Source organism: Euprymna scolopes, chromosome 2 (genome assembly GCF_053919585.1).
Source record: "Euprymna scolopes isolate OS-2025 chromosome 2, ASM5391958v1, whole genome shotgun sequence".
NCBI classification, from domain to species: domain Eukaryota; kingdom Metazoa; phylum Mollusca; class Cephalopoda; order Sepiida; family Sepiolidae; genus Euprymna; species Euprymna scolopes.
This window is the reverse complement of record NC_136483.1, coordinates 190,275,122-190,302,351: the sequence shown is the minus strand read 5'-3', so window position 1 is coordinate 190,302,351 and position 27,230 is coordinate 190,275,122. Positions and strand designations below refer to the sequence as shown.

At 29.7% G+C, this 27,230-nt stretch overlaps 1 protein-coding gene across 1 annotated transcript in view; it reads right to left on the bottom strand.

Moving 5' to 3' along the window:
- The window catches only part of LOC145299947 (cytochrome P450 3A4-like), a 51,998-nt gene that overhangs the window by 10,646 nt on the left and 14,122 nt on the right, over positions 1–27,230 (bottom strand). Inside the window, exons 5-11 of the mRNA XM_080144446.1 lie at positions 26,852–26,968; positions 22,528–22,610; positions 19,754–19,902; positions 17,273–17,400; positions 16,390–16,510; positions 13,160–13,317; positions 3,409–3,497 (exon numbers count right to left, since the gene is read on the bottom strand). Coding sequence (XP_080000572.1) covers positions 3,409–3,497; positions 13,160–13,317; positions 16,390–16,510; positions 17,273–17,400; positions 19,754–19,902; positions 22,528–22,610; positions 26,852–26,968 — 845 coding nt within the window. The remainder of the gene's footprint in view (positions 1–3,408; positions 3,498–13,159; positions 13,318–16,389; positions 16,511–17,272; positions 17,401–19,753; positions 19,903–22,527; positions 22,611–26,851; positions 26,969–27,230) is intronic.

Sequence of the window (27,230 nt, the reverse complement as noted above, 5' to 3'; positions counted from 1 at the left end):
ACATAAATAATTTTATAATTATAAGTAACATAAATAAGTTCATAACTATAAGTAACATAAATAATTTAATAACTATAAGTAACATAAATAATTTAATAACTATTAGTAACATAAATAATTTAATAACTATTAGTAACATTAATAATTTAATAACTATAAGTAACATAAATAATTTAATAACTATTAGTAACATAAATAATTTAATAACTATAAGTAACATAAATAATTTCATAACTATAAGTAACATAAATAATTTAATAACTATTAGTAACATAAATAATTTAATAACTATAAGTAACATTAATAATTTCATAACTATGAGTAACATAAATAATTTAATAACTATAAGTAACATAAATAATTTAATAACTATAAGTAACATAAATAATTTAATAACTATTAGTAACATAAATAATTTAATGACTATAAGTAACATAAATAATTTAATGACTATAAGTAACATAAATAATTTAATAACTATAAATAACATAAATAATTTAATAACTATTAGTAACATAAATAATTTAATAACTATAAGTAACATAAATAATTTAATAACTATTAGTAACATAAATAATTTAATGACTATAAGTAACATAAATAATTCAATAACTATTAGTAACATAAATAATTTAATAAATATTAGTAACATAAATAATTTAGTAACTATTAGTAACATAAACAGTTTAATAACTATTAGTAACATAAATAATTTAATAACTATAAGTAACATAAATAATTTAATAACTATTAGTAACATAAATAATTTAATAACTATTAGTAACATAAATAATTTAATAACTATAAGTAACATAAATAATTTAATAACTATTAGTAACATAAACAGTTTAATAACTATTAGTAACATAAATAATTTAATAACTATAAGTAACATAAATAATTTAATAACTATTAGTAACATAAATAATTTAATAACTATAAGTAACATAAATAATTTAATAACTATTAGTAACATAAATAATTTAATAACTATTAGTAACATAAATAATTTAATAACTATAAGTAACATAAATAATTTAATAACTATTAGTAACATAAACAGTTTAATAACTATTAGTAACATAAATAATTTAATAACTATAAGTAACATAGATAATTTAATAACTATTAGTAACATAAATAATTTAATAACTATAAGTAACATAAATAATTTAATAACTATTAGTAACATAAATAATTTAATAACTATTAGTAACATAAATAATTTAATAACTATTAGTAACATAAATAATTTAATAACTATAAGTAACATAAATAATTTAATAACTATTAGTAACATAAACAGTTTAATAACTATTAGTAACATAAATAATTTAATAACTATTAGTAACATAAATAATTTAATAACTATTAGTAACATAAATAATTTAATAACTATTAGTAACATAAATAACTTAATAACTATAAGTAACATAAATAATTTCATAACTATAAGTAACATAAATAATTTAATGACTATAAGTAACATAAATAACTTAATAACTATAAGTAACATAAATAATTTCATAACTATAAGTAACATAAATAATTTAATAACTATAAGTAACATAAATAATTTCATAACTATAAGTAACATAAATAATTTAATAACTATAAGTAACATAAATAATTTAATAACTATTAGTAACATAAATAATTTAATAACTATAAGTAACATAGATAATTTAATAAATATTAGTAACGTAAATAATGTAATAGCTATAAGTAACATAAATAATTTAATAACTATAAGTAACATAAATAATTTAATAACTATAAGTAACACAAATAATTTAATAACTATTAGTAACATAAATAATTTAATAACTATAAGTAACATAAATAATTTAATAACTATAAGTAACATAAATAATTTAATAACTATTAGTAACATAAATAATTCAATAGCTATTAGTAAAATAAATAATTTAATAACTATAAGTAACATTAATAATTTTATAACTATAAGTAACATAAATAATGTATAACTATAAGTAACATAAATTATTTCATAACATTTAGTAACATAAATAATTCAATTAGTAACATGAAAAATTAAAGAACTTCTAGCAGTAAAAGTTTTGTAATATAAATATTATTTTAATAAATGTTAATAAAAATATTAGTAGAATATATTATTTTATATCTATTCGTAACATAAATAATTTTTAAACTATTAGTAACATAAAAATTTATAAACTATTAGCAATTTAAATAATTTTAAAACAATTAGTTTTATATTTAATTTAACTACTATAAGCAATAAAATTATGTCTCCACTATCAGAACAAAAATAATTAAAAATCAGTAACATAAATAACTTAGTAACGATTAGTAACATAAAGAATTTAATAACTATTCTTATATAAATAATTTAATAAGTATCAGTAAAATAAATTATTTAATAAGTATCAGTAAAATAAATAATTTTACAACTATTAGTAAAATAAATAAGTTACTAACATTAGTAACATAAATAATTTACAAATATTAGTAACATAATAAGCTTAATAACTATTAGAAACATTTATACTTTTATAATTATTAATAACATTAATAATTTAATAATTATTAGTAACATAAATTATTTTAAAAGTGTTAGCAACATCAATAATTGTATAACTTTTAGGAATATAAATCATTTGTTAACTATAAGTAACATAAATAATTTAATAACTATTACTGAAATAAAAATTAAATAACTATTAAAAAATAACAAATAGTAATATAAATTATATTATAACTCTTAGTAAAATAAATGATTTAATAACTAATAATTGTATAAATAATTTAATATATATTAACAACATTAACTTAATTAATTATTACTTATACTGCTGATAGTAATTTAATGTCTTTTTTATACTTATAGTTATTAAATTACATATGCTGCCGATGGTAATTAAATTACTTATGATTTTGATCGTCATGAATTTCTTATGTTGTTGATTGTCATCGAATTAATTATGTCACTGGTAGCCATTAATTACTTATAATGCTAATAGTGCTTTTATTGTTTAAAATGCTGCTTTTTTATATAAATTACTTATAATTCTGCTTGGTATTTATTTTTTTATGATGCTCATAGTCATTAAATTCCTTATGTTGCTGTTTTTATTATTAAGAATCATTTATTTATTTTGTATGTATTAAACGATAATTTCCATTTTTTTAGTTCTGGAAAGATATTGGACGCTTACAAGCACGTGAGGGTTGCAAACATCACTTAGTAAAAATGTTTCTTTGGAACTGACTGGATTCGAACATGGCACATCAAGGTTTTCAGTCACTATCGTTAACCACTTAGCTACTGTTACTTCCCTACTGCCATCGTTACTTAAATAGTATCATTTTATTTTCTATTTATTTAATAAGTTGATCTTGTTAAAATTGGAAGGAAAAACTTACATAAAACCAATCGGATACAGCCTCAACGTCTCGCTTATGCACATATCAAGATAGGTCAGCTTCTGCACATTGTCATAATTTGCTCGTTCCTATAAGGAAATAAAAATATTCATTCAGTTCTAAATTTTCAATCAGTGGGATTATCGAAATTATTTGACAAAACGATATTTGATTCTAACTAGTCAGTCATTCTATAGAACATCTTGTTTCCATCCATAAAATATCTTATAAACAACAACGAAACAGAGACGCTAATTTTAAGAATATTTATGAGAAATATGTGTTTATTTACTTGTGCATGCATATGTTTATCTTTCCGTATGTGTGTGTGTGTTTGTGTGTGTGTTTGTAATAATTACATACCTACGAGGTACCTTCAATAAGTTTCTAGGCAATTTTCGTATGGTACTTTCATTGATAGTATACACATAAAACTCTAGTTCCCATCGAAGTAATCTCCTTCGGCTGCAATGCATTTGTTGTATTATTCCAACAACTTTTGGAAGGCCCCATGGAAGTCCTTTTGTGTAAGCGCGTTAATAATCCTTGTCGCAGCCGATTTAATCTCCTCATGTGTCTCATAATCTACAGATGAACCAAAGTCATAGGAAGCAAGTACTGGGCTATAAGAAGGCTAAAGAACTGTTTTGATGCCTATCTTGGTCAAATAATTTGAGATCTTCTCTTTTGGACAAAATTCGTGCAAATCTTCTGCATCTTCAGTTCCTCACAAATAATTGTGTGGACAGTTCCCACACTGACATCAAACTGTGAACTTATTGTCTTTATAGACACATGACGGTCTTTATTCATGGAATTTTTTTATTGTTCTGACTTCCTTTCCCTTCTCACACCTCTCATCATCCCTCACAGACTACCTGCCTTTCTTGAATCTCTTATGCAACTCAAAAACTGATGCTAAATTCATGCAAGATGGTCCAAAAGCAGTCTGAAGCATTCCATAAGTTTCTGCAACATTTTCCCAAGTTTAAAACAGAAATTTTATTGCATATCGTTCTTTTAAAGTATCCTTACGTCCAGATTGCATTTTCAAAATTCATCAGTTGTGACAATCAGGCTTTAATAGGGTGTACTCAGATTCCTATTGTAGCTGTTTTGAACCTGAAATTATAAAACTTGGTCAGAGATCTCATAAGATGTATAGCAATAAAATACTTAATTTAGAAACTTATTTAAGGCACCTCGTATCTAATTTATTTGATATACACTGGGGAAAATAAATATAGTTTGTTTCAGTATTTTTTACATGGTTTTACTGGGTATGGTCACAAGGATTATTTTTATGACTAGGGACGATTATAGAACAAACCAATCAGGTACCAAAATCGCTGTATAAAATAGCTTTTCATCTTGACACGAAAGGACAACCACTACTACGTTGAATACTAGTATCTTTACATGGTATTCTTTACAAAAAGCTTCTCAGACTGAATTGATATTGGTTAATTTGCTTGGGACAACTACGTTTTATATATGTTCAATATTTTTCCACTGGACATAGTCATTAGATTCCTTATGTTGTTGAATTTGTTATTAAGAATCATTTAGTATTAGATGATTATTTTTTACCCATTTGGAACTGACTGGATTCGAACATTTAGGATAAGTTTCTGTTCTTTACAATGGAGTTGCTTATTTTTTCTTTTTGCATCATTTTTCTGTTACAGTAATTTCTCTCTGCTTAAGAGGTTATGGAACCCTTAACCACTTTTATTTTGGTGGATCCAAATTATGGTAAGTGAATTTTTTGGACATTTAAGACTACAAAAATTAAAAATGATTTTCTGGGTTTTCTCACCGTTAGAACGATCTATTTCAGTATATATTCTTCATGATAGTAAAAGATAAAATATAAAAACAAATGAATTAAAATTTAATCAGTCGAATTATCATACTTAGATGTAAATATCAATGAATTTGAAAAAAATAGCACTTGATTTTGATTAGTAATTCATTCCATAGAACTTTTCTCTCCGTCCACCTAAATATTTTAATAAAAGAAAATGAATACAAAGAAACAAATTCTATGTGTTTGTTTGTCCATCAAATACATAAAGAATTTATCAGCTTATCATGTATAGAACACTGAAATTTGGGGAAAATGATTTCATAAATATTAGATATAGAACCGTGAAATTAAAAACATAAAGATCTCATAAATGTCAGACATAAATCATGAAATTTAAGAACAATGCTTACATAAATATTAGATATAGAATTGTGAAATTTGATATAAATGATATCGTAAATATTAGATATAGATTTGTAAAATTTGAGAAAAACTAATTAATAAATATTAGATATGAACCGTGAAATTTAAGAAGAAAAATTTTATAAATATAAAATATAGAATTCCGAAGTTTGACAAAAAATAATTTCATAAATATTAGATATAGAATTGTAAAATTGGAAAAAAAATCCATAAATATGTAATATGAAATTGTGAAATTTAAGAAGAATGATTTTATAAATATTAGATATGGAATCGTGAAATTTTAGAACAATCATTTCATAGATATTAAATACAGAATTATGAAATTCGAGACATATGATTTGATAAATATTAGATATAGAATAGTGAAATTTGAAATAAATAATTTCACGAATATTAGTTACAGAATTGCGAAATTAAAAAATATTTTGATAAACATTAGATACAGAATTATTAAATTTGAAAAATGATTTCATAAATACATGATATAAAATTGTGAAATTTGAGAACAATGTAGAATTGGGAAATTTGAAAAAGAAACTTCATAACTATTAGATATAAAATTATGAAATTCAAGAAGAATGATTTCATAAATATAAGATATAGACTTGTGAAATTTAAGAAAAACGATTTCATAAATATAAGTATAGAATTGTGCAATTTGAAAAAATTATTTTATAAATATTAGATATAGAATTGTGAAATTTGAGAAAAAGATATTCTAAATATTTAAAGTAAAATTTTAAAAGAATGATATAAAAATATTAGATATAGAAGGGTAAAATTTTAAAAGAATGATTCCATAAATACATGATATAAAATTGTGAAATTTGAGAACAATAGTTTAACAAATATTAGATATAGAATTGTAAAATTTAAAAAGAATGATTTCGTAAATATATGATATAGAATCGTAAAATTTGAGTACAATAGTTTAATAAATATTATAAAATTGTGAAATTAAAAAAGGTATTTTATAAGTCTTTGATGTTTTATTGTGAAATTTGAGCAAAATAAAATATCAGTTATGACTTGTGAAATTCGAGAAAAATCATTTCATGAGTGTTAGATATAGAACAGTGAAACCTGACAAAGATGATTACGTAATTAGTAAATTCAGAATCGTTAGATTTAAGACATTGTTATATAAAATTCAGATATAGGATTGTAAAATCTCAAAAGAATGATTTCATAATTATTACATATAAATTTGTGAAATTTTAAAAGAATGGCTTCATAAATATTTCATACAAAGCTATGAAATTTGAGCTAAATGATTTTATCAATAATCAATATAGGATTATGAAATTTTAAATAGATAATTTCATAAATATTAGAGATTGAATCCTGAAATTTAAGAACAATAGTTTAGTAGATATTTGATATAAAATTGTGAAATCATTGTGAATCATTTCATGAATATTTATTAATGAATTATGAAATTTAAGGAGAGCGATTTAATCAATATTAATTGCGAAATTCGAGAAAAATTATTCCATATATATTAGATATATAATCGTGAAATTTGACAAATATGATTGCACAAATATTAGATATAAAATTGTTAGATTTGAGAAAATAATTTTATAAATATAAAATAAAAATTATGACCTTTCAATAGACTGATTTCATAAATATTAGTTATAGAATTATGAAATAAAAAATGATTTTATAAATATTAAATAAAAAATTATATAATTTGAGATAAATGATTTCATAAATATATATAGAATTGTAAAATATTAAAATAATAATTTAATAAATATTAGAGATATAATTGTGAATTTGGAAGAAATGATTTTATAAATATTAGATATAGAATTGTGAAATGTCAGAAGATGATTTCATAAATATTAGAATAAGAATCGTGTACATTATATATTTAAATTGTGAAATTTGAGAACAATTATTTCATGAATATTAAATATAGAATTGCGAAATTTAAAATAGAAAGATTTCATAAATATAAGATATAGAATGGTGAAATGTAAGAAAAATGATTTAGCAAATATTAGTTACAAAATTGTGAAATTTGAATCAGATGAGTGCATAAATATTATATATAGAATTGTGAAATTTGAAGTGAATGATTTTATCAATATTAGATATTGAATTGCGGAATTGAAAAAATGATTTATAAATTATAGATATAAAGTAGTGAAATTTGAAAAGTATAATTACATACATATTATATAAAGAATTGTAAAATTAGAGAACAATTATGTCATAAATAGTAAATACAGAGTTGTGATATTTTAAATAGAAAGATTTCATAAATATTATATATAAAATTGTGAAATTCGAGAAGAGATATTTCATAAATATTAGGTAAAATTTGTGAAATTTGAGATAGATAATTTCATAAATATTAGATAAACAATTGTGAAATTTCAATTGAATGATTTCATAATTACTAGATATAGAATTAGTGAATAAAAAAACAAGATTTAATAATAATTAGATCTACAAATAGAATTGTGAAATTTAAGAAGAATTATTTCATGAATATAGAATTGTAAAATATTTGAGTAAAATAGTTTCATAAATATTAGATATAGAATTTGTAATTTAAAATAAAAATTTCATAAATATTATATATATAATTATGAAATTAAAAAAATTGTTTTTATAAATATTAGATAGAGATTCTTGAAATGAAAGAAAGATTTCATAAATATTAGGTATAGAATTTTGAAATTTAAAATGGGTGATTACATAAATATTAAATATAGAATTATGAAATTTTAGAAAAAATGATTTTAAAATATTAGATATAAAATTGTGAAATTTTAAAGATGATTTCATAAATATTTGATATGGAATTGTAAAATTTCATAAATACTGAATATCGTATTGTCAAATTTGAGAACAATGATTTAATAAATAAAAGATAAAGACTTGTGAAATTCAAAATAAATGATTTCATACATATGTGCTATAGAATCGTGAAATTTGAGAGAATGATTTTGAAATTTGAAATAAATGATTCCATAAATATATGATATAAAATCGTGACATTTGAGAAAAATGATTTTATAAATATTATATATAGAATTGTGAAATTCGACAAAAATAATTTTCTAAATATTAGATATAGAATTGTGAAATTTGAGAAAAATTATTTCATTTACATTAGATATATAATTGTAAAATTAGAGAAAAATTATTTCATAAAGATTAGATATAGAATTGCGACATTTTAAAAAGATGTATGAAATATATATTAACATAGAAACGTGACATTTTCCCAGAATAATTTTATAATTAGATACAGAATTGTGAAATTTGAAATAAATGATTTTATAAATATATGATATAGAATTGTGAAATTTAACAGCAATGATTTCATATATATAAGATATAGAATTGTAAAATTTGACAAAAATAATTTTCTGAATATTAGATACAGAATTGCAAATTTTGAGAACAATGACTTCATAAATACTAGATATAGAATTGTTACATTTTTATATAATGTTTTCTTAATATTAGATATAGAATTGAGAAACCTGAGAAGAATAGTTTTATAAATATGAATTGTGAAATTTAAAGAAAAATGTTTTCATATATCTATCTATATCTATATCTATCTATCTATATCTATATCTATCTATATATCTATCTATCTATATCTATCTATCTATCTATATCTATATCTATATCTATCTATCTATCTATCTATCTATATCTATATCTATATCTTCTATATCTTCTATCTATCTATATCTATATCTTCTATATCTATATCTATATCTATATCTATCTATCTATCTATCTATCTATCTATCTATCTTCTATCTTCTATCTATTCTATTCTATCTTCTTCTATCTATAAAAACAGAGATGTGTGTGCCACAGACGATTTCTGATTGGTTAATCCAATAATCACATCTCCTAAAAAACTATGGTTCGTAGGCTCTTAACTTTACCATAAAATATTATGGCTTTATTTATTGTCCATCTTGGAAGGGTTTAATTTTTTCCTAACTTGCGATTTACAAATTACAAAAATACGAAACTAACTTACAATCTAACAATCGAACCTCCGACATCACGGCCGCCATTATGAAACTAAACTAAAAAAAAAAAAAACGCGCGTTCACTCGTGGTTTGGGTACTTGTGCAGTTTTCCATTGACATTAAAAAATGGAAATATTTAAAAAAAAATATATTGTACGTACTCGTCATGGGATAAAGTTTTCCTACAGAAAAAAATCACGTAATTTCATCAAGTAGTTATTTTTTTATAGCGAAAAAAGAAAAAAAATCAACGCTACAAGCGAAATTAAACAAGTTCAAGTAGGGGGATTTCCCTTTTTTTGTTTATAGCGAGGCCAAATTTCGCGAATTTGGCCTTTTTTTAAAGCAGTTTAGCCTTCAAAATTTCTGTTTGGCCATTTTCTTCACCGATGAAATAAAAAAAGCAAATAAAAACAACGCAATAAAACTTTTAAAAATACGGCACACTTTTATTGTTCTTGTTTGTTTTTTTTTTGTAATTTTCCTTATTTTTTTATTTTTTCAAGATAATACTATTAAATGGACACTATTATGCCAAATTAGCCCCCCCCCCAAAAAAAATGCACAAAAATTCGAGATTTAAGGTTTTGACGAGATAATTTAGCGAATTGTCCGGACTATTGCGAGATAACCATCCATTAGTTTTTCCTGAAATTTTGCCACAAATTGTATTTCATTACATAGATGTGCATAGTAACAACATTTCTTTGCCGAAAATTCCCGTTGCGTCTCCAGATTTCATCGGTGAAGAAAAAGGCCAAACAGAAATTTTGAAGGCCAAACTGCTTTAAAAAAAGGCCAAATTCGCGAAATTTGGCCTCGCTATAAAAAAAAGGGAACTCCCCCTACTTGAACTTTCTGTTTGGTTAAGACTCAAGATGGCTGAATTATTAATTACTCGCTTATAAGACTATCATTACACACAAAAAAATATAGATTTATTTTTGGGTAAAGTTCCCCCGGGTTTTCCTTTCACTTGAGTAAATAATGGTATTTTGTTATATATATGGCGTACTATTATCCTTATATATATGATGTTTATGTTTATAACAACATCTTAATACGGCGCTGCCGCTGCTGATCCATAGTCGTTTCGACTGACGGATGCCACACACATGTTTATATATATATATATATATATATATATATATATATATATATATATATATATATATATATATATATATATATATATATAAGTGTCTGTGTGTGTCTGTGTGCATTTCCCTACGCTAAAACTCTGTCAATTTTAACCATAGAGATTCGAAATTTGATATACAGGGTACTGAGATTTGGGAAAATCGATGTGATAGGTTTTCGACAGAAATTTGGCGATTAAGTGGTCAATATTCAACGATTTGACCTTTGAGAACTCTACCAAACTCCTCCTACAATTTTGGGTCTAAACAGTAAACACGTGATATTTTAGATATAGATTCCTTGGACATGGATCTAACTTATTAACTTTACTTGATCCCTAAACAATAAATGTTAAGAGGTCATAATAGGGGTCAAAGTTTTAAAAAATTGACCGTTTTTTTTTCTCAGCATTAACCTCAAAACACCTGGGCAACGCCGGGCACTGATTGCTAGTATTAGATAAAAAGTTAAGAAATTTGACAAAAATGATTCATAAGTATTAGATATAGAATTGCTAGATGTGAGAAAATGGTTTTATAAATATAGTGTGAAATTTTAAAAGAATGATTTTATAAATACTAAATATAGATTTCTGAAGTTTTTAAAGAATGATTTCATAAATATTTGTATAGAATAGTTAAATTTGAGAAAAATAATTTCATTAATATTTGATTGTTAAATTTAAAAGAAAATAATTTCATAAATATTTATATAGAAGTGTTTAATTTGAAAAAAATTTCATAAATATTTTTTATAGAATTGTTAAATTTGAGAAAAATGATTTTATAATATTATATATAGAATTGTTAAATTTGAGAAAAATGATTTTATAATATTAGATATAGAATTGTGACATTTTATAAAGAAGCATTTCGTAAATATTTGATAAGGATTGTGAAATGTGAGAAGAATGATTCCATCGATTTTAGATGATCAAATGTCAAACTTGATAAAAATAATTTCATGAATATTAGGTATAGAATTGCGAAATTTGAGAAGAGTAGTTTTATGCAAATTTTTCTTCCAAAGAATTATATTTTATTTCAGACAAACAATACGAAGTAATACTCATTTATAAAATGTTTACATATCTTAATCATTTTACGACTAAATCAAGGATTTAGGTACACAAGACTTCAATCATTCAATATTTATTTTCACACGGTTACATTGAAATAGTTGGTTGTTTTTTTTGCACTCTGTAATGAGTTTAAAGCTGTTTAATATTTTGAACAAATTCTGTGGTAGACATACAGAAAAAATGACACAAGGAGGAAAGAAAGTCTTTTGTTTGTTGCTACATATAAACATTGAGCTTCTGTATTGAAGTGGACATAGTGCAAATGAAAATATTGTGGTTAAAGTTTTGGTGTGCAATAACCTGTTCATAAGAGAACGATTTTCAAAGAGTTTGGAAGCAAATCTATACAAATAAAAAAATAGATGTATCTATGTGTGTCTGTCTGTGTGCAAATATTTAACCGATAAACTCTTAAACTACTGGTCAAGTAATACTAAAATTAACAGAAAATAATGGCTGCACACCAAGCAGAGTTTATGACTAGTAAAATCTTTGTTTGGATTAATGAATAACGGGTGCAGAAGTCAGCAAGTTAAAAAGCAAAATGTTTTTCCAACTTGTCAACATTTTTATTAGTTTGCACATGAGTAAACTAATCAGAGCTAAAAGTCCTCTAATTTATATAACTTTCTTATCTAGTTGTCAGGTTAGCTCAAACGGTAGCAAACGTGCCTGGCATGCTAAAAGTTTTAATTTCGCTTCTAGCTGATGACACTCAAGTCATATTTTTACTTTTGAAATCACTACTATATATTAGATGCAATATAATATTCAATAGAACATTGTTTCTGTATTATTTAATTTGAATTCATTGACATGAATATTATTTAATTTTATTTATTGCGGACTATTATCCTCATCTTTTCTTATGAGCATTATTTTACTAATTTTATACTACGGTTCCAAGTGAGAATTGTTTGAAGATAGCGGTTTCAATCCTACCCAAAGCCGGCCAGAGGCTTACTTGGCCAAAAAACGTGGTGAGACGACAACAACTATGGAAGGCAGTAATTGCAGTGGATGCAGTCAGGAGATTTACAGTTCCTATCCGTCGCGGTTACCACCTGACGAAGGCCAGAGGAATAGTTGGCCGAAACGTCGTGTAACAACTAAGAAAAGATGAGGATAATAGTCCGCAATAAATAAAATTAATAAAATTGGTTCTGTAAAAATAAATGTAAAATCTGCATGAATTAAAATATATTCAAGCGTATTTTACGATTGACAATGTCGGACGTCTACTGCTAGTTATTAATAATGTTTTTTTTTTTTTTTACCTCTCCAAGTATTTCGGTTATTTCTTGATAAAGTTTCTCTTGTACATCAGGATACAGTGCCATGTGTCGAGTAAAAAACGAAAGTGTGGATGTTGAGCTATCATAACCCGCCACTAAGAAAATGATGCATTGTGCGATGATCTCTTCATCAGTAAGACCTGGCAAAAGAAAACGAGAAAAACATGAAAAACATAGAAAATAGTACTCAGTATAATTAGTATAGGATAGACACTGATATTAAAGTTTGTAAAAAATTCTTTTGATAAATTAACACATACTCAATTGAATGGACCGGCAATTGTCTTCCAGGCCAATATGTTTACAATCTCTTTTAATGGTGAATTTAGTTGACTAACATTCAAGATCGGTTTTATCTCATTTTAATTATTTTTCGTTTTATTTAATGTCCTATCAAGTAATTTTGGTCAATAGGTTTTTTATGCTTCAAATTCTTAATGCTTTCGAATAATTATTCATGCTATTCACGCGATTCGATTTAAATACTTATTTATGATGTAAATCTACGTGTATGTAACTCATATTGGCAGCCATAAATACAGAGATATGAACACATATCTACACTTATGATTTCATATGAAATTGTAAATAAAAATAAGTGTTAGTAAGAGATTTGTAGCAGGAGTACACAGTGGGAAATGTCGGGTGTGTTTCGAGGGGAGGTTTAAAGACTATAAATGCTACTTTACTTAAACCGCTACTCTTTCACCCAGCAGATAAGCAATAGGTCCTTTGAGCCCCCCCCCAATATAAAATTAAACATAAAACGTGTAACATGGTGTTATGGATTGGGGGAGGGGAACACTTAATTCTGAACGACAGCGTTTTTTTTTTTTTATAGTAGAATACTGTGCCGGAAATAGGCGTAACATAAATATCATTTGAATGGTCAACGTTCTATGTGAAAATCTCTAATAGGATACATATAAATAAACACGATTAGAATTGAGTGTAATTTTTGAAATAGACGTCAAACTAATGAATGAGACGAATACGATTTCAATGGAATTGTCAAAAAACAAAAAAAAAACAAAAAAAAAAACAAACATTATCAATAGGAACTTTGAATACCATTCAAAGAAAACGATTAATAACGACATTGAAAAGTGTATAACTTAGTATGTTCTTATAGCAACATGCTAAGTTATGATTGGCCAAACCTTCATCACCATAACTGCCATGAAAATTTATTGACCGTGACATTTATCTTGACAAATCCTAAACAAGAATAATTCATATTAACATTCATAAATGCATAGACATAAAGATATTCGTTCACAGGTAACATGAGTTGGAACAATTACATTGAGAGCATTGCCAGGATCGCTGCGAAGAAGGTGGGCTCTCTCTACCGTGTTAGAAAGCTACTAATACCCGAAAGTATCCTGTACCTCTATAAGGCCACCATTCGCCCGTATATGGAGTATTGTTGTCGTATTTGGGCTGGTGCATCTACTACTAGCCTCTCGCTCCTAGACAAGGTTCAAAAGAGCGTCGCAAATCTGATAGGTCCTGAACTGTCATCTAAGCTTCAGCCCCTGTCCCATCGACGAAATGTCGCATCCCTCTGCCTGTTCTACAAGTATTTTAATTGTGAATGCTCTGACGAACTGCAAGCACTTGTGCCCCACGACGTAAACACTCTCGACAAACCCGACAGGCAGCTAAATCCTACCCCACACAGTAGAGATCCCTAGATGTAAAAGATCTTTCTACTTCAGTAGTTTGTTCCCCAGAACCGCTCGACTTTGGAATTCCATTCCAGGCCCTTGCGTCCCCGACTGTACTGACATGCAGAAGTTCAAGTGTAACATGGACGAACATCTTGTTGCCCGACTCCCTACATAGTACCCCAGTTGCTGTTGCCCCTGATAGTAGTCTCCCACACCAAAGTGGCAATGTGCCTTGTTTGGGGTGAAAATGTAAAAAAATGTAAAAAAAAAAAAATATATATATATACCTACACTGATGATTCTATATAAACAATAAAATAAAAACATGGATAAATTTATGAGTTACAAATGAGTTCTATGGATACCCGTTGTATATATATCTTCATATAAATAATATATATATGTATATATATATATATATATATATATATATATATATATATATATATATATATATATATATATAGTTGTATGTATACCCGTTGAGTAGATCCTTGTGCTCTTTCCCAAAATTTAACTTTATAAATTAAAAAAAAAATAAGCATAAAGGTGATATGGTATTATAACATAGAGTTCATGATTCCATGCAAAGTTGGATATCAAACCATAAATATGCATCCGAAAAATACCATTTCAATGTTCTAATAGGCATCAGATGAATAAACATGATTAGAACTGCATGTGGTTGTTGAAAAATATTATCAGTAAAAAAATGTAATAAATTAGAGAATATTTATTCAGAGAATTGCTATTTCTTATATATCTTTTATGTTCATTGAGCTTTTTTTTCTAATCTGCTTTAGGTTTCACCAACATATATATGATAGGCAACTTGGCCTTCGGGACAAGATCAAAGTGTAGTATCTGTTCTTCAGATGCTGCACTTCAATTTCTTGTTCTCTGTCAGTGGAGGAGAAATCCTTCACAACTGAGACAATTTTTATTTTTGTTCTTTTTCTCCACATTAAAAAACTCTGTCCTGTGGGGAGGCTTGTAAATAGGAACATATATATGATAGCAATTTTGGCAAGGGTAGTGTATATACCTGCATAGGAAATTGGTTTGTTTTGGAAATGTTTTGTTATTTTTAATGTTTGTTTTATAGCTTGTGATGTGGTTTGTATGATTGGAATTCCTAGTTTGTTTATTGTGTTGCAAATTATTGTATTATTATTGTAAGTACAAGAAGATGGAACAGGATCATATATTTGTGAATACCATTTAAAGAAATAAACATTTTTAGCACCGAAAATTTTATTTAAAAACGATTAATAACCGCATTGAAAAGTGTGTTCATATAGCCACAAGATCAACTTATGATTGGCCAACCATCCATCGTCATAACTTTGTAGCCAGTGACATCTATCTTGACAAACCCCAAACAGGAATAACTCACACTGGCATTCATACATAGACATAAAGATAACCAACTAAACCAACGATTCCATATAATATTGTAAATAAAAACATGTACATCTTTTTTTACTTTCAAATCAGCTTATTTTGTAAATCAGCGACGTCTAATCAAATTGTTTTTACCTCTTTTTGTTCTCCAGTCTGTTATATTTTCCAATTTGAGTTGTTCTTCAATGTTCTTGTCCAATTTTTCATGGCCTTCAATTTGAGCATCCAACATCAGTTGCAGCAAATCTTTACGTCCCTGCAATTTGAAAGGACGATAAAGAATGAAAATACAATTATTAAGCTGTAGTGCATTTGTCTTTTTTTGCATTTACTCTTAGTTTATAATAAAAAATTGCTATCCAAATTTGCTTGATTACAATAGGTATATAGAGATATTGTTATACTGTCGTTTATATAATATATGGTCGCACATTTAACATATGCGTGCCAACAGCATATATACAGGCTGAATTACTGTGATCTTTGTAATAAAACAAATACTTGTCAAGTCAACAAAGTTTTATTTATTTTACAGTGAAGTAGAATAAAAAGAGTTGGGTCGATATGGGGATGGTGTATGATTAGTCGTTCGAGCGACGGCAGAAGTATGTCGACTGGTTTCTCTCTCTCTCTCTCTCTCTCTCTCTATCTTTTATGTCTGTTTGACTGCCTCTTTGTTTATGATTCCAATATTTAAAGTTCCGTTGGTTAAAATTATTGTTCAGTTATTTTGACAGTATTCTTGTATTACTTTATGTTTTGTACTTTTAACAATTCCAATCTACAGTAAAATATTTTTCCCATTGTTTCATGATCTCGATTTTCCGATCAGAATGTAGAGTTGACGTCATCGCCAGCAATCAGATTTATATCTGGTTTTGCTCGGGTCATATATTGCATGCATGCAATATATCCGATATTTTCCTGGCGTTGACCGTCACGTATACAACAATATGAGCTGCGTCATCTGTCGCCAAAGCCGTAGTAGGTTTTCTAAAAAGAAAATGGGAATACTTACACCTGCGTATTTTTCTTGTTTTCTTTCCTTAAAAAGCTGTTTGCAAAACTTCACAAAATAAGGTAGACTGTAAAAAAACACTCCTCTATTAAGCCAATAGAGAATTTGGGCGGTAAACGGAAATACAGCTGCAATGAAAGAAAGTACAAAGATTATAGTTAAGGTCTGTTATATCTCGACTCGAAGTGACAGCAGTGAAAGAAGTAATGACAAAAATTCACTATTTGGATTATTTGCATATCTCGGACTACTGTTCTCATTTGGAGTATTATTTTTACAACGTTTTGGCCGATGTAGCATCTGACATTCTTCAGTTGTATTTTGTCAAACTCTTTATAGATAAAACAACTGCTTATTTTCCCCCAAAAAAACTTTCTTTGTGCACTTCAAATCGCAATCTCTACAAACAATTGTTTTTCATTATTTAGCAAACTTCTGTTTTTCATTGCTTGACAAGCTATTAGGTCTGACCTTCACTCCTGACCTTAAATGGAAGATTTACATCAAATCTGTTGCCAAGATTGCTGGAAAAATGGTTGCGTCATTTTACTGCTTCAGAAGGTATCTAACTCCCGACACAATCCTCTATCTGTATAAAAGTCAGACACGTCTTAAAATGGAGTACTATTGCCATATCTAGGCAGGAGCTGCTCAGGTCATCCTATCCTGCCTTGATAGTTGAAAACCAGCTTTGAAACCTAGTAGGTGATGCTCTTTTCTCTTCCCTGCAACCTTTTTTCCACAGAAGAGGCGTTGCAGGCTCTATTTCTTATCTGTCGTTATTTTCACGGCAGGTGCTTGTCTGAGCTTCAATCTATGGTCTCCCCTTGAAAAACTGTCATAAAACATACTCGTCTAACTACACCCACTATCAACAATTTCTTCCACTCTCTATCTGTGCCTAAATCTAAACACAAATTACATGAACAAAGTTTCTTTCCTAGAAAGACCCTTGATAAGGGGTGATACTATGTAAAAACAAACAAACAAACAAGAAAACAAACAAACAAGAAAACAAGCTAATTAAATTAATTAAATTTGTATAGATAACATTTATCATTCTTTTCTCTATAGTCTAATATGGAAGTGATTTAATTTAATAATAGAAAATTAAATCACTTCCACACCACCAGACTGAGGAAACTGCTTGACATAGGCTAGCAGGAAAAGAGAGCAGACACAGAAGTCCTCACTCGTGCTGGACTCCCAAGAATCCCCACTATCCTGATGAAGGTTCAGCTTCGCTGGGCTGGTCATGTAGCCCGCATGCCAGACTACAGAATACCCAAGAAGCTTCTGTTTGCTGAGCTGCAACATGGCAAGCGATCCCATGGCAGCCAAAGAAAACGATTTAAAAACATTCTGAAGGCATCACTGAAGGCCTTCAACGTAGATCCGTCATCATGGAAGCAGACAGATTTAGATAGAGCTAAGTAGCGAGCTGCAGTTCATAACGGTGCCTGCAAATATGAAAGCTACCGAAAGGTTACTGCAGAGAAGCGCAGAAAGGACAGGAAGGACAGTGTTTTGAAACCCTCGACATCTGCTATGATTCCCTGTTCCCACTGCAATAGAACTTTTCAAGCAAAGATTGGGCTTATAAGCCATATCCGCACTCACCGATGATGACTCCCCCCACCCTACCCTACAGGATGATAAGACGGTCCTCGGACAACCCACACATACATAGTCTAATATATAAAAGGCCATATGTTTGTCTGTTTCTATATTTTCAAACTCTATCTCCTCCGAAATTAAAAGTCGCATGGTTGGATTGTTTTTTTTATGGATGGTTCTTTTATGGGTTTTTAGCCGGTTAAATAGTTTTTAAGGGGTCAACAATGGGTTAAATTTAAACAAAATCTCATACATTTTGTACATTCATCTTAGTTTATTTAACTTTTTAATGTTTAAGCAGTTCGTATTCGTTGGTACAGTTGAACCTGTCACCAGCTTTGAATGATGCAGTTTCGATTTCGATTGCACCCAAATACTTTTTAAAAATTTAAAAATCACAACTCTATGATAATATATACGAAATCTGGACGAATTAAAATATCATATTTAAGCGTATTTTACACTCGGGCAAAGCCCTTCCCCCGCTAGTGTAAGATAAATTTTATTCACAGAAGATTTGAGATATTTTAAGTAGGTTAGTTAAAGGTAAGCCGTCGGGAAAATGCATACGTCTTCGCTTGTCTGTGTTTCTATTATAAAATGTTTAATTGAATGAAGTTACAATTGTTATTATACACTTACAGAATTATCTCCCTTTTGCAGAACTCTTAAAATAAGTCATATAACTAAAATATGGTTGTCTTGCACGTTAAAATAGCAATAAAATGTTTAGCAACATTTTAATGTCTAATAATGCCGCTATTATGTGCTTATTCTTTTTGCTGTTGATTTATCAACAATGTTCAGCATAACAATTAATAACAAATTAGATAAAGAGAGAAAATATTTTTGTGAAGTACTTACTAGCTATAAGCTGTAGAGATTTAAAAATATCTTCACCGAAAAACATTGCAACATTTTTGACGAGAGGGCTATTAGGATTTTCCAATGAATTAACTTGGATACCAAAACCGGTTGTTGCAATCACATCCAATGCTGAAGCGGAAAATATGCTGTAAAAAATAAGAGAAAATATGCAAGTAAAAAATTACGAAAATAACAATTTTCAACAATGTTGATTAAAGTTTCATGCGTTCATCTTTATATTGAAAACAAAAACAAACAAAGAAAAAACGAATTTATCGATATGTTTTTATGACCATCGATTATGCCATTACATTATGTGATATTTTTGGACACTGTGAACACTCACAAAAGTCCCTGTTGGACATGGTGATATTAGATGCACAACGTCAACACACTCAGCTGGTGTTATGCAAGATATATTTTGGTGAATTGATTCTTGCTCTTCACCATGTTCCTGTTCTTAAGCTGTTGAGTTCTACTCAACATACATTGCTTCTGAGCATTTCCATATTCATAGTGGGTTGAATGTTTTTGTTTTACGGCATATCAACCCTTTTCAGATTATTTCATGCAGAATCCAGTGATTTTGAAGAAAATATTTTAATAGAATATATATTTTTTTCATGTCCGTTTCTATTTAACCCATAGTTGGGACTCCAACAGGTACTACCATTCCGGGTCAGTGGACCTGGGGGCAATGGCAATTAGGGGGTGGTCCCACACTTCCCAAAGCCCACAAGCTGGGGCCTCACCATCGGATATAGTTTAAGGTCATATCCAGGACCTTCATAGTGGGTTATTCTCTAGTGTTTTGGCTTATAAATGTAGTCTGGTTTCTTCCTGAGATTTTATTAAATTTGCACATGGTTAAGGAAGTTTTTGATTGAATTCAGTTATTGAGCTGGGGATTCACGTTCAGCTGGGGGATTCACGTCCATGAAAGAGATGTCATAATAGTCTTTACGATCTCTACGTGACTGGCAACTTTCTATTTTACATCGTCAGAGACAATGTAAACGAGAACATGCAGACTGTTCATATTGATAGGCCTTGGGCAACCAGTAACTAAGCATCATGTGTTGTTTAATGCTGGATCTAATTAACTGGTATGGTTTGATTTCATATTCTTTGGGGCCAAGGGACTAGTCTTGGGCAAACCGGAAGTGCATGATCAGCCATATTGTTTTGATCTAAATAAAAGTCAAAAGAGTTTTTCTCAGATTAAAAGAACTCCTCTTTAAGTTCCATTTCATCTACGTAACTATTATAATATATAAATAACGATCGCCCCATAAGAGAAGAAGATACTGCATATGAGTTTAGTATCATGATAACAGAACAGATACTTCACTATCCTCATCCTCGCCCCAACAAAGAAGAAGGCAGTTTCTGGGAAGATTGTCTCATAACAACAAAACATACATTACTCCTTCCGCCAACGAGGATGTAGTACCTGGGAACACCACCCAGGCTTCTTTGAAATAGAGGAGCTAATTCCTTCGGAAAGACGGTCCTGTGATAATAAACCCGTAGTAGACTAATACAACCTATACTTAAAAGATATTCGATTAAATCATTTTCTTTTTAATTCAATAAGATGAGGCTTCATAATTTGTGTATTCATTTTTTTACAGACTTTTTTCCTCATCATCATAGTTGTTGTTATTATTATTGTTGTTTCACCACGTTTCGACTAACTCATTTTCTGGTCTTCTTCAGGTGATTAACCACGGCGGAATAAGAATGCTGAGTTCTTTAACTGTATCCTCAGTAATTACTGCCTTCCATAGTTGTTGTCGTCTCACCATCTTTTGGCTAACTAATGCTCTGGTCTGCTTGGGTAGGATTAAAACCGCTGTGTTTAGACAATGCTAACCTGAAACTGTATAGACTAAGTGCCTCTATTTTTGGGGGCCCGTAGCGCAGTGGATAGAGGCGTTGAGTCTCTACGATTCCAGGTGAGCAATTTCTAAAAATAGCAGTTTCAATCCTATCTAAGTCGACCAGAGGATTAGTTAGCCAAAACGCGGTGAGACAATAACTATGGTAGGCAGTCATTACTGGGAATACAGTTATAAGGCGCTGCATTCTTATTCGTTCGCGGTTAATCACCTGAAGAAAGCCTGAGGATAAATTGTCCAAAATGTGGCGAAAGAACAACTATGAGTATGTGGACAAAAGTACGAAAAAAAATAATACAGCGATTAAACCATTTTTTTTTCATTCATTTAAAAATGCTTTGTCATACACATTATTTTTATCGTTCTTTGATTAAGATTCTTTAATAAAATGTTGTATCTGTTCACGGCATCCGAACATCATCAGACGTTTTACTACCGACGAAAATATTGCGCATGTATATGAAAATATGACAATGCAAAATTACAAGTGTATAATTAGAAAATATTAATTTATTATACTCTGTTTGTAAAATTAATATACAAATTAAGAAGACCTAATGTGTTTTCTGTATTTGTAGTTTACTATAAATACGGCATTACAAAATATTATTTCGTAAATAAGCACAACCTGATTTTTCCTATCAATATAGTTTTTTTCGAATATATTTATTTAGACAGACACGCATTCATTGATATGTCGACGTACTTTATGACGCGCTTTATAACCAATGATTACGTTTCTGCATTATGTAATATTTACGGATGCCGTGGATACTCACATCGGTTCATAATGGAGAATGTTGTCTTCACTCTCTTAAGATCAAAGAGTTCGACTAAAAATTAGCGTGCAAAAGTATTTGAAGATCTTACCGAGTTAGATTAGTTTCTTTCCCAACATTCTTTCGTAAACTCTTTTCTAAATTCTTGAATGTCTCTTGGATAAGTGGAGTCATCTGTAATTGGAAATGAACATTTAAATAGTTCAGAATCGCTTATTAATTTGGATATTGTTATGACTCACAAATAGCCACAAGAAGAACAGAATAACGGATAATAGTTTAAAACATGTATTACATGAAAACAATGGAAAGGTTACAAACGAAAAGTGTTAGTAATTCACCGAGCATGCGAGTGTCACTCTGGAATTAGACACCCGCCGGGATCGCCATGAATTTTAGTTTATATGGACGATGGATTAGTCCCTTTGGAGGGTGGTTCCCCCACATCACCCCTAGCCCAAGCTAATTTCACCGGGTGTGAAATCAGTAGCTTTTCTTTTGGGTGCAGACTAGCAACGGGTTTCTGTGTTTGCTTTTTCTGCTGGAGGGTCTTGGTTCTGACACGCATTTTGGAGGTTCCACGGAGATGCGCTTCCTTATTTGATTCAGGTGCCTTTTATGTTCGTATTTTGTGCCCTGAATGATGTATGTAACATCGCTGACTCTTCGTAAGATCGTGCCCTCTTCCTAAAAGGAAACGTTATTCTTACAATGTTTAAAATATACTTTATCCCCGCAGTTAAACTGTTTTGTTAGCATTGTAGAAGTTCTGTATTGTATTATATGTTTGGGCAGCAGTTTATCAAATACTGATTTTATCCTTCGCCCAAACATGATTTCAACTGGGGATCCGGCATCTGGTTTGTTCGGATTTTTCCTTATTGTATAGACTTGCAGAAATTGCTGGAGGGACTTTTCTATCGGTGTGCCGCACGCCCTTTTTAACGCCCTATTTAGCGTGTCGACGAAGCGTTCGGTCTGTCCATTACTCCTGGGGTGGTAATGGGGGGTCGTAATATGCTTAACTTGAAACGTCTCGCAGAATTCTCTTAACTCTACCGAGGTAAACTGGGTAGCATTGTCGCTGACCAGACAATCTACAACCCCAAAACGAGTAAACAGTTTAGTACGGGGTCTGTGGAAACTATCATTCATGACCATTTGCATATGCATAAGGTGTCTGCCAGATGGATTCCCAGGTTGCTCACACCATTCCAGAAGCGAGAACGCGCGAGTGCTCGAGGTTGAATTTGGAGATGTGCCAAGAAGACGAGTCAAAGTTTTTCAAAAGACTGATTACACAGGATGAAACCTGGGTCCATCATTATGATCCAGAGACCAAAGCTCAGTCAATGCAGTGGAAGTCCTTGGACTCACTACCTCCAAAGAAGGAGTGTAGCCCTCCGCTGGCAAGGTCATGCTCACAGTCTTCTGGGACCAGGACGGAGTAGTGATGACAGATTTTCTGGCAAAGGGTACCACAATTACAGGAGCCTATTATGCTTCACTTTTGAGGAAATTAAGGGACACTACTAAAATCAAGAAGTGGGGCAAGATCAGCAAAGATACCCTCCTCCTGCAGGACAACGCTCCGGTCCACAACTCGCATATCGCCAGATCAGAAGCACGGGCGTGTGGTTATGAAATCCTTCCCCATCCTCCCTACTCTCCTGATCTTGCACCCTCTGACTTTCACATCTTCCCATCCATGAAGTTGTTTTTGAAAGGAAAGCGTTTCACAGATGATGCAGCCTTGATTTCTGAAGTCACGTCGTGGTTGGAGGACCAAGCTGGGGTGTTCTACAAAAACGGTCTCCAGAGCTGCATCAAACAATGGGAGAAATGCATAACTCTGGGTGGTTCCTATGTAGAGACAGACTAATAACTGTGCTAAGTTACGTTGCTCTACTGCTATGGGAAGCGGGTCAGGGGCATTACTTATTGCACGCCCCTCTTAGATTAAAAAATGAAAAGTTAGATAAAACAAAACAAAAAAAACGCCAGTAAACAAAAAAAATCACAGAACAAAAAACATAAAGTCACGAAATTATTGCATTTATTTATATTTATTGCATAAATATAAATAAAAATCAACCGAAATGACGTTTTGGATTTCATACGAGCAAGGGTTTTTCACTTATTTAGTTGGATCAGGAGACGTTAATTTAACGATTTCTTAACCTTGTAATTGTTTTCTTTTCTATTTAGAATAAATTACTGAAATCTTCTGAAAACGAACCCAATCAAACGGACACAATCAATAAAAGAAAATTTATGTTTGTGTAAATTTGTGATCTTTTAAACTAACGCATTTCAGGTGAATACATTATTATGTCCTTACGTATCATGTCGAAATTAGTATCAATAAAAACATTACAAAAAATGATCCAGTACACAAATAATTAGCAGGTGCCTTTAACAAGTTTCTAGAATTTTTGTACAGGAATTTAAAATTGTGATAGATTCTTGAAAATTCAGTATGCTAGTGCTATACATCTTATGAGATGACTGACCAATTTTTATGATTTCAGGTTCAAATGAACAGTTACAGCAGTAATTGAAATACACCCTACTTAAGCCTGATTGTCACAGCTGGTGAATTTAAAAAATGCAATCTGAACGTGAAGATACTTTAGAAGTATAATATCCAATAAAATTCTGTTTTAAACTTGGAAAAAAGCCACAGAAACGTATGGAATGCTTCAGACCGGTTTTTGATTATCTCGCATGAATCGAGTATCGGTTTTTGAGTGGCATAAAAGATTCAAGGAAGGCAGGGAGTCTGTGAGGGATGATGAGAGGTGCGGGAGGAATAAGGGAGTCAGAACACCAGAATTGATTGGCCAAATAAAGAATTTCATGAATAAGGACCGTCGTGTATCTATAGAAACAATAAGTGCACAGTTTGATGTGAGTGTGGGAACTGTATGCACAATTATTCACGAGGAACTGAAGATGCGGAAGATTTGCGCAAAGTTTGTCCTAAGGGAACTGAGAGAAAATCAGAAAGAAAAACGTAATGATAACAGTAGCGAGAGATGGTCGAGCGGATCAATTCAGATCCCGCAGTTCTTGATGCTCTGGTGACTTGCAATGAACATATTGACAAGAAACAGAGTTCTCAGTGGAAGCATGTTGGCTCTTTCAGGTCCAAAAAGGCCACACAGAACAAATTCACCCAGAAACTTATGATGATTCTTTTTTTGATAGCACGGGATGATCTACATGCACTGGGTTCCTACTAGACAGACATTCAACAAGAAATACTGTGTTGAGTTTTTCAGGAAGTTTAGGAAGAGATTCCGTCTCGAGTCCAGCGCTTTTCAAATCTGGTCAGTGGCATTTCCACCAGGACAATGTACCAGTACACAATTCTATCCTTATCACAGACGATTTGACCAAGACAGTTCCTCACCCTCCCTATCATCCAGAACTTGTTCCCTGTGACTTGTGGTTATTCCCTAAGTTCAAGGAAAACCTTAGAGGCTGTTATGAGACAATTGAAGAGATGAAAGAGGCTGTGACGAAGCTCAGTGACATACTCATACAAGAGGACTTCCATAGAGCCTCCTAGAAGTTTTTGAAACGGTACAAATGCATTGGAGCCGGAGGATAAAGTCTCATTTGTGTACTATCAATAAAAGTGTCCATACGAAAAAAGTTTGGAAACTTATTGAAGGCACCTCGTACAAGTGAAAATATAATTAATCGAGTTTATCGATTTATCGTTTTATCTTGTTAAAGTAGAAGAATTTTCAGGGGAGGCAACTGTCATCGATCAATCTGAGAACCTGCCATTTCAAAACACAAAATGTCGGACCGTTATTGTGGAAGTCACTAATTTACACAACCATCACAAGTAACAAAACATTTATTGGGTTTTGCAGCTTTTTTTTTTAATCCCTTTGATTTTAATGCACAACTTATTATTTAGCTATATGCCATGACAGATGTTAAGCAACGTTAACCCTGGTAACTATTCATATGAGTATCCATTTGGAAATACCATAGAAATACCATATTTAAGTTTAGAAGTGGACATAAAAAGGAATTTTCTCTAATAACCATGTCAACTATCCTTTCTTTGTAATGAATGAAATAATCGGGCATGCATGATATAAGACCTTGATATTGGGCAACTCATCTAAAAGAAGGAAAACTCTGGAGAAACATCAATCTTTCTCTCTACTTATCCCAGCCATTTTTTTGTTCTTAAATTCTTATCTACCAGTTGACATAATTAACGCTTGATAAAAAGAGATGTTGTGTTAGAGATTGATAGTCTCTTGCTTCTTAGAAAACCCGTATTTTGTCGGCACTATTCCATAGCGTTCTTCAAGATAGAAGACAGACAACTGCATTTCAAATGAATAATGGAAAATTAAAAAAAAAAAGATATTTGAATTGTTACAAACCTCTCGCATTTTTTTAGAGCTGTAAGATGGTGACAGAACCACACGAAGATATTTCCAGTGGTCATCTTTGGCAAAGGACACCATTTTGTTAGTGATATCCTCCAGTGGAAAAGCTAACTGAAAAACGAATAATTTTTCACAAATACAATCTGATCATAAATGAACTAACAGGACTTACCTGGCAAAACCCGGGAGTTTATATTTATAGAAATAATTAAAAAAAAAAAAAAGACATTGATCGTCTGGTTATTAAATAATGAAGTGTAACGATTATATTTAAAAAAAAAATTCTGTGTAACGATTATATTTAAAAAAAAATTCTGTGTAACGATTATATTTAAAAAAAAATTCTGTGTAACGATTATATTTAAAAAAAAAT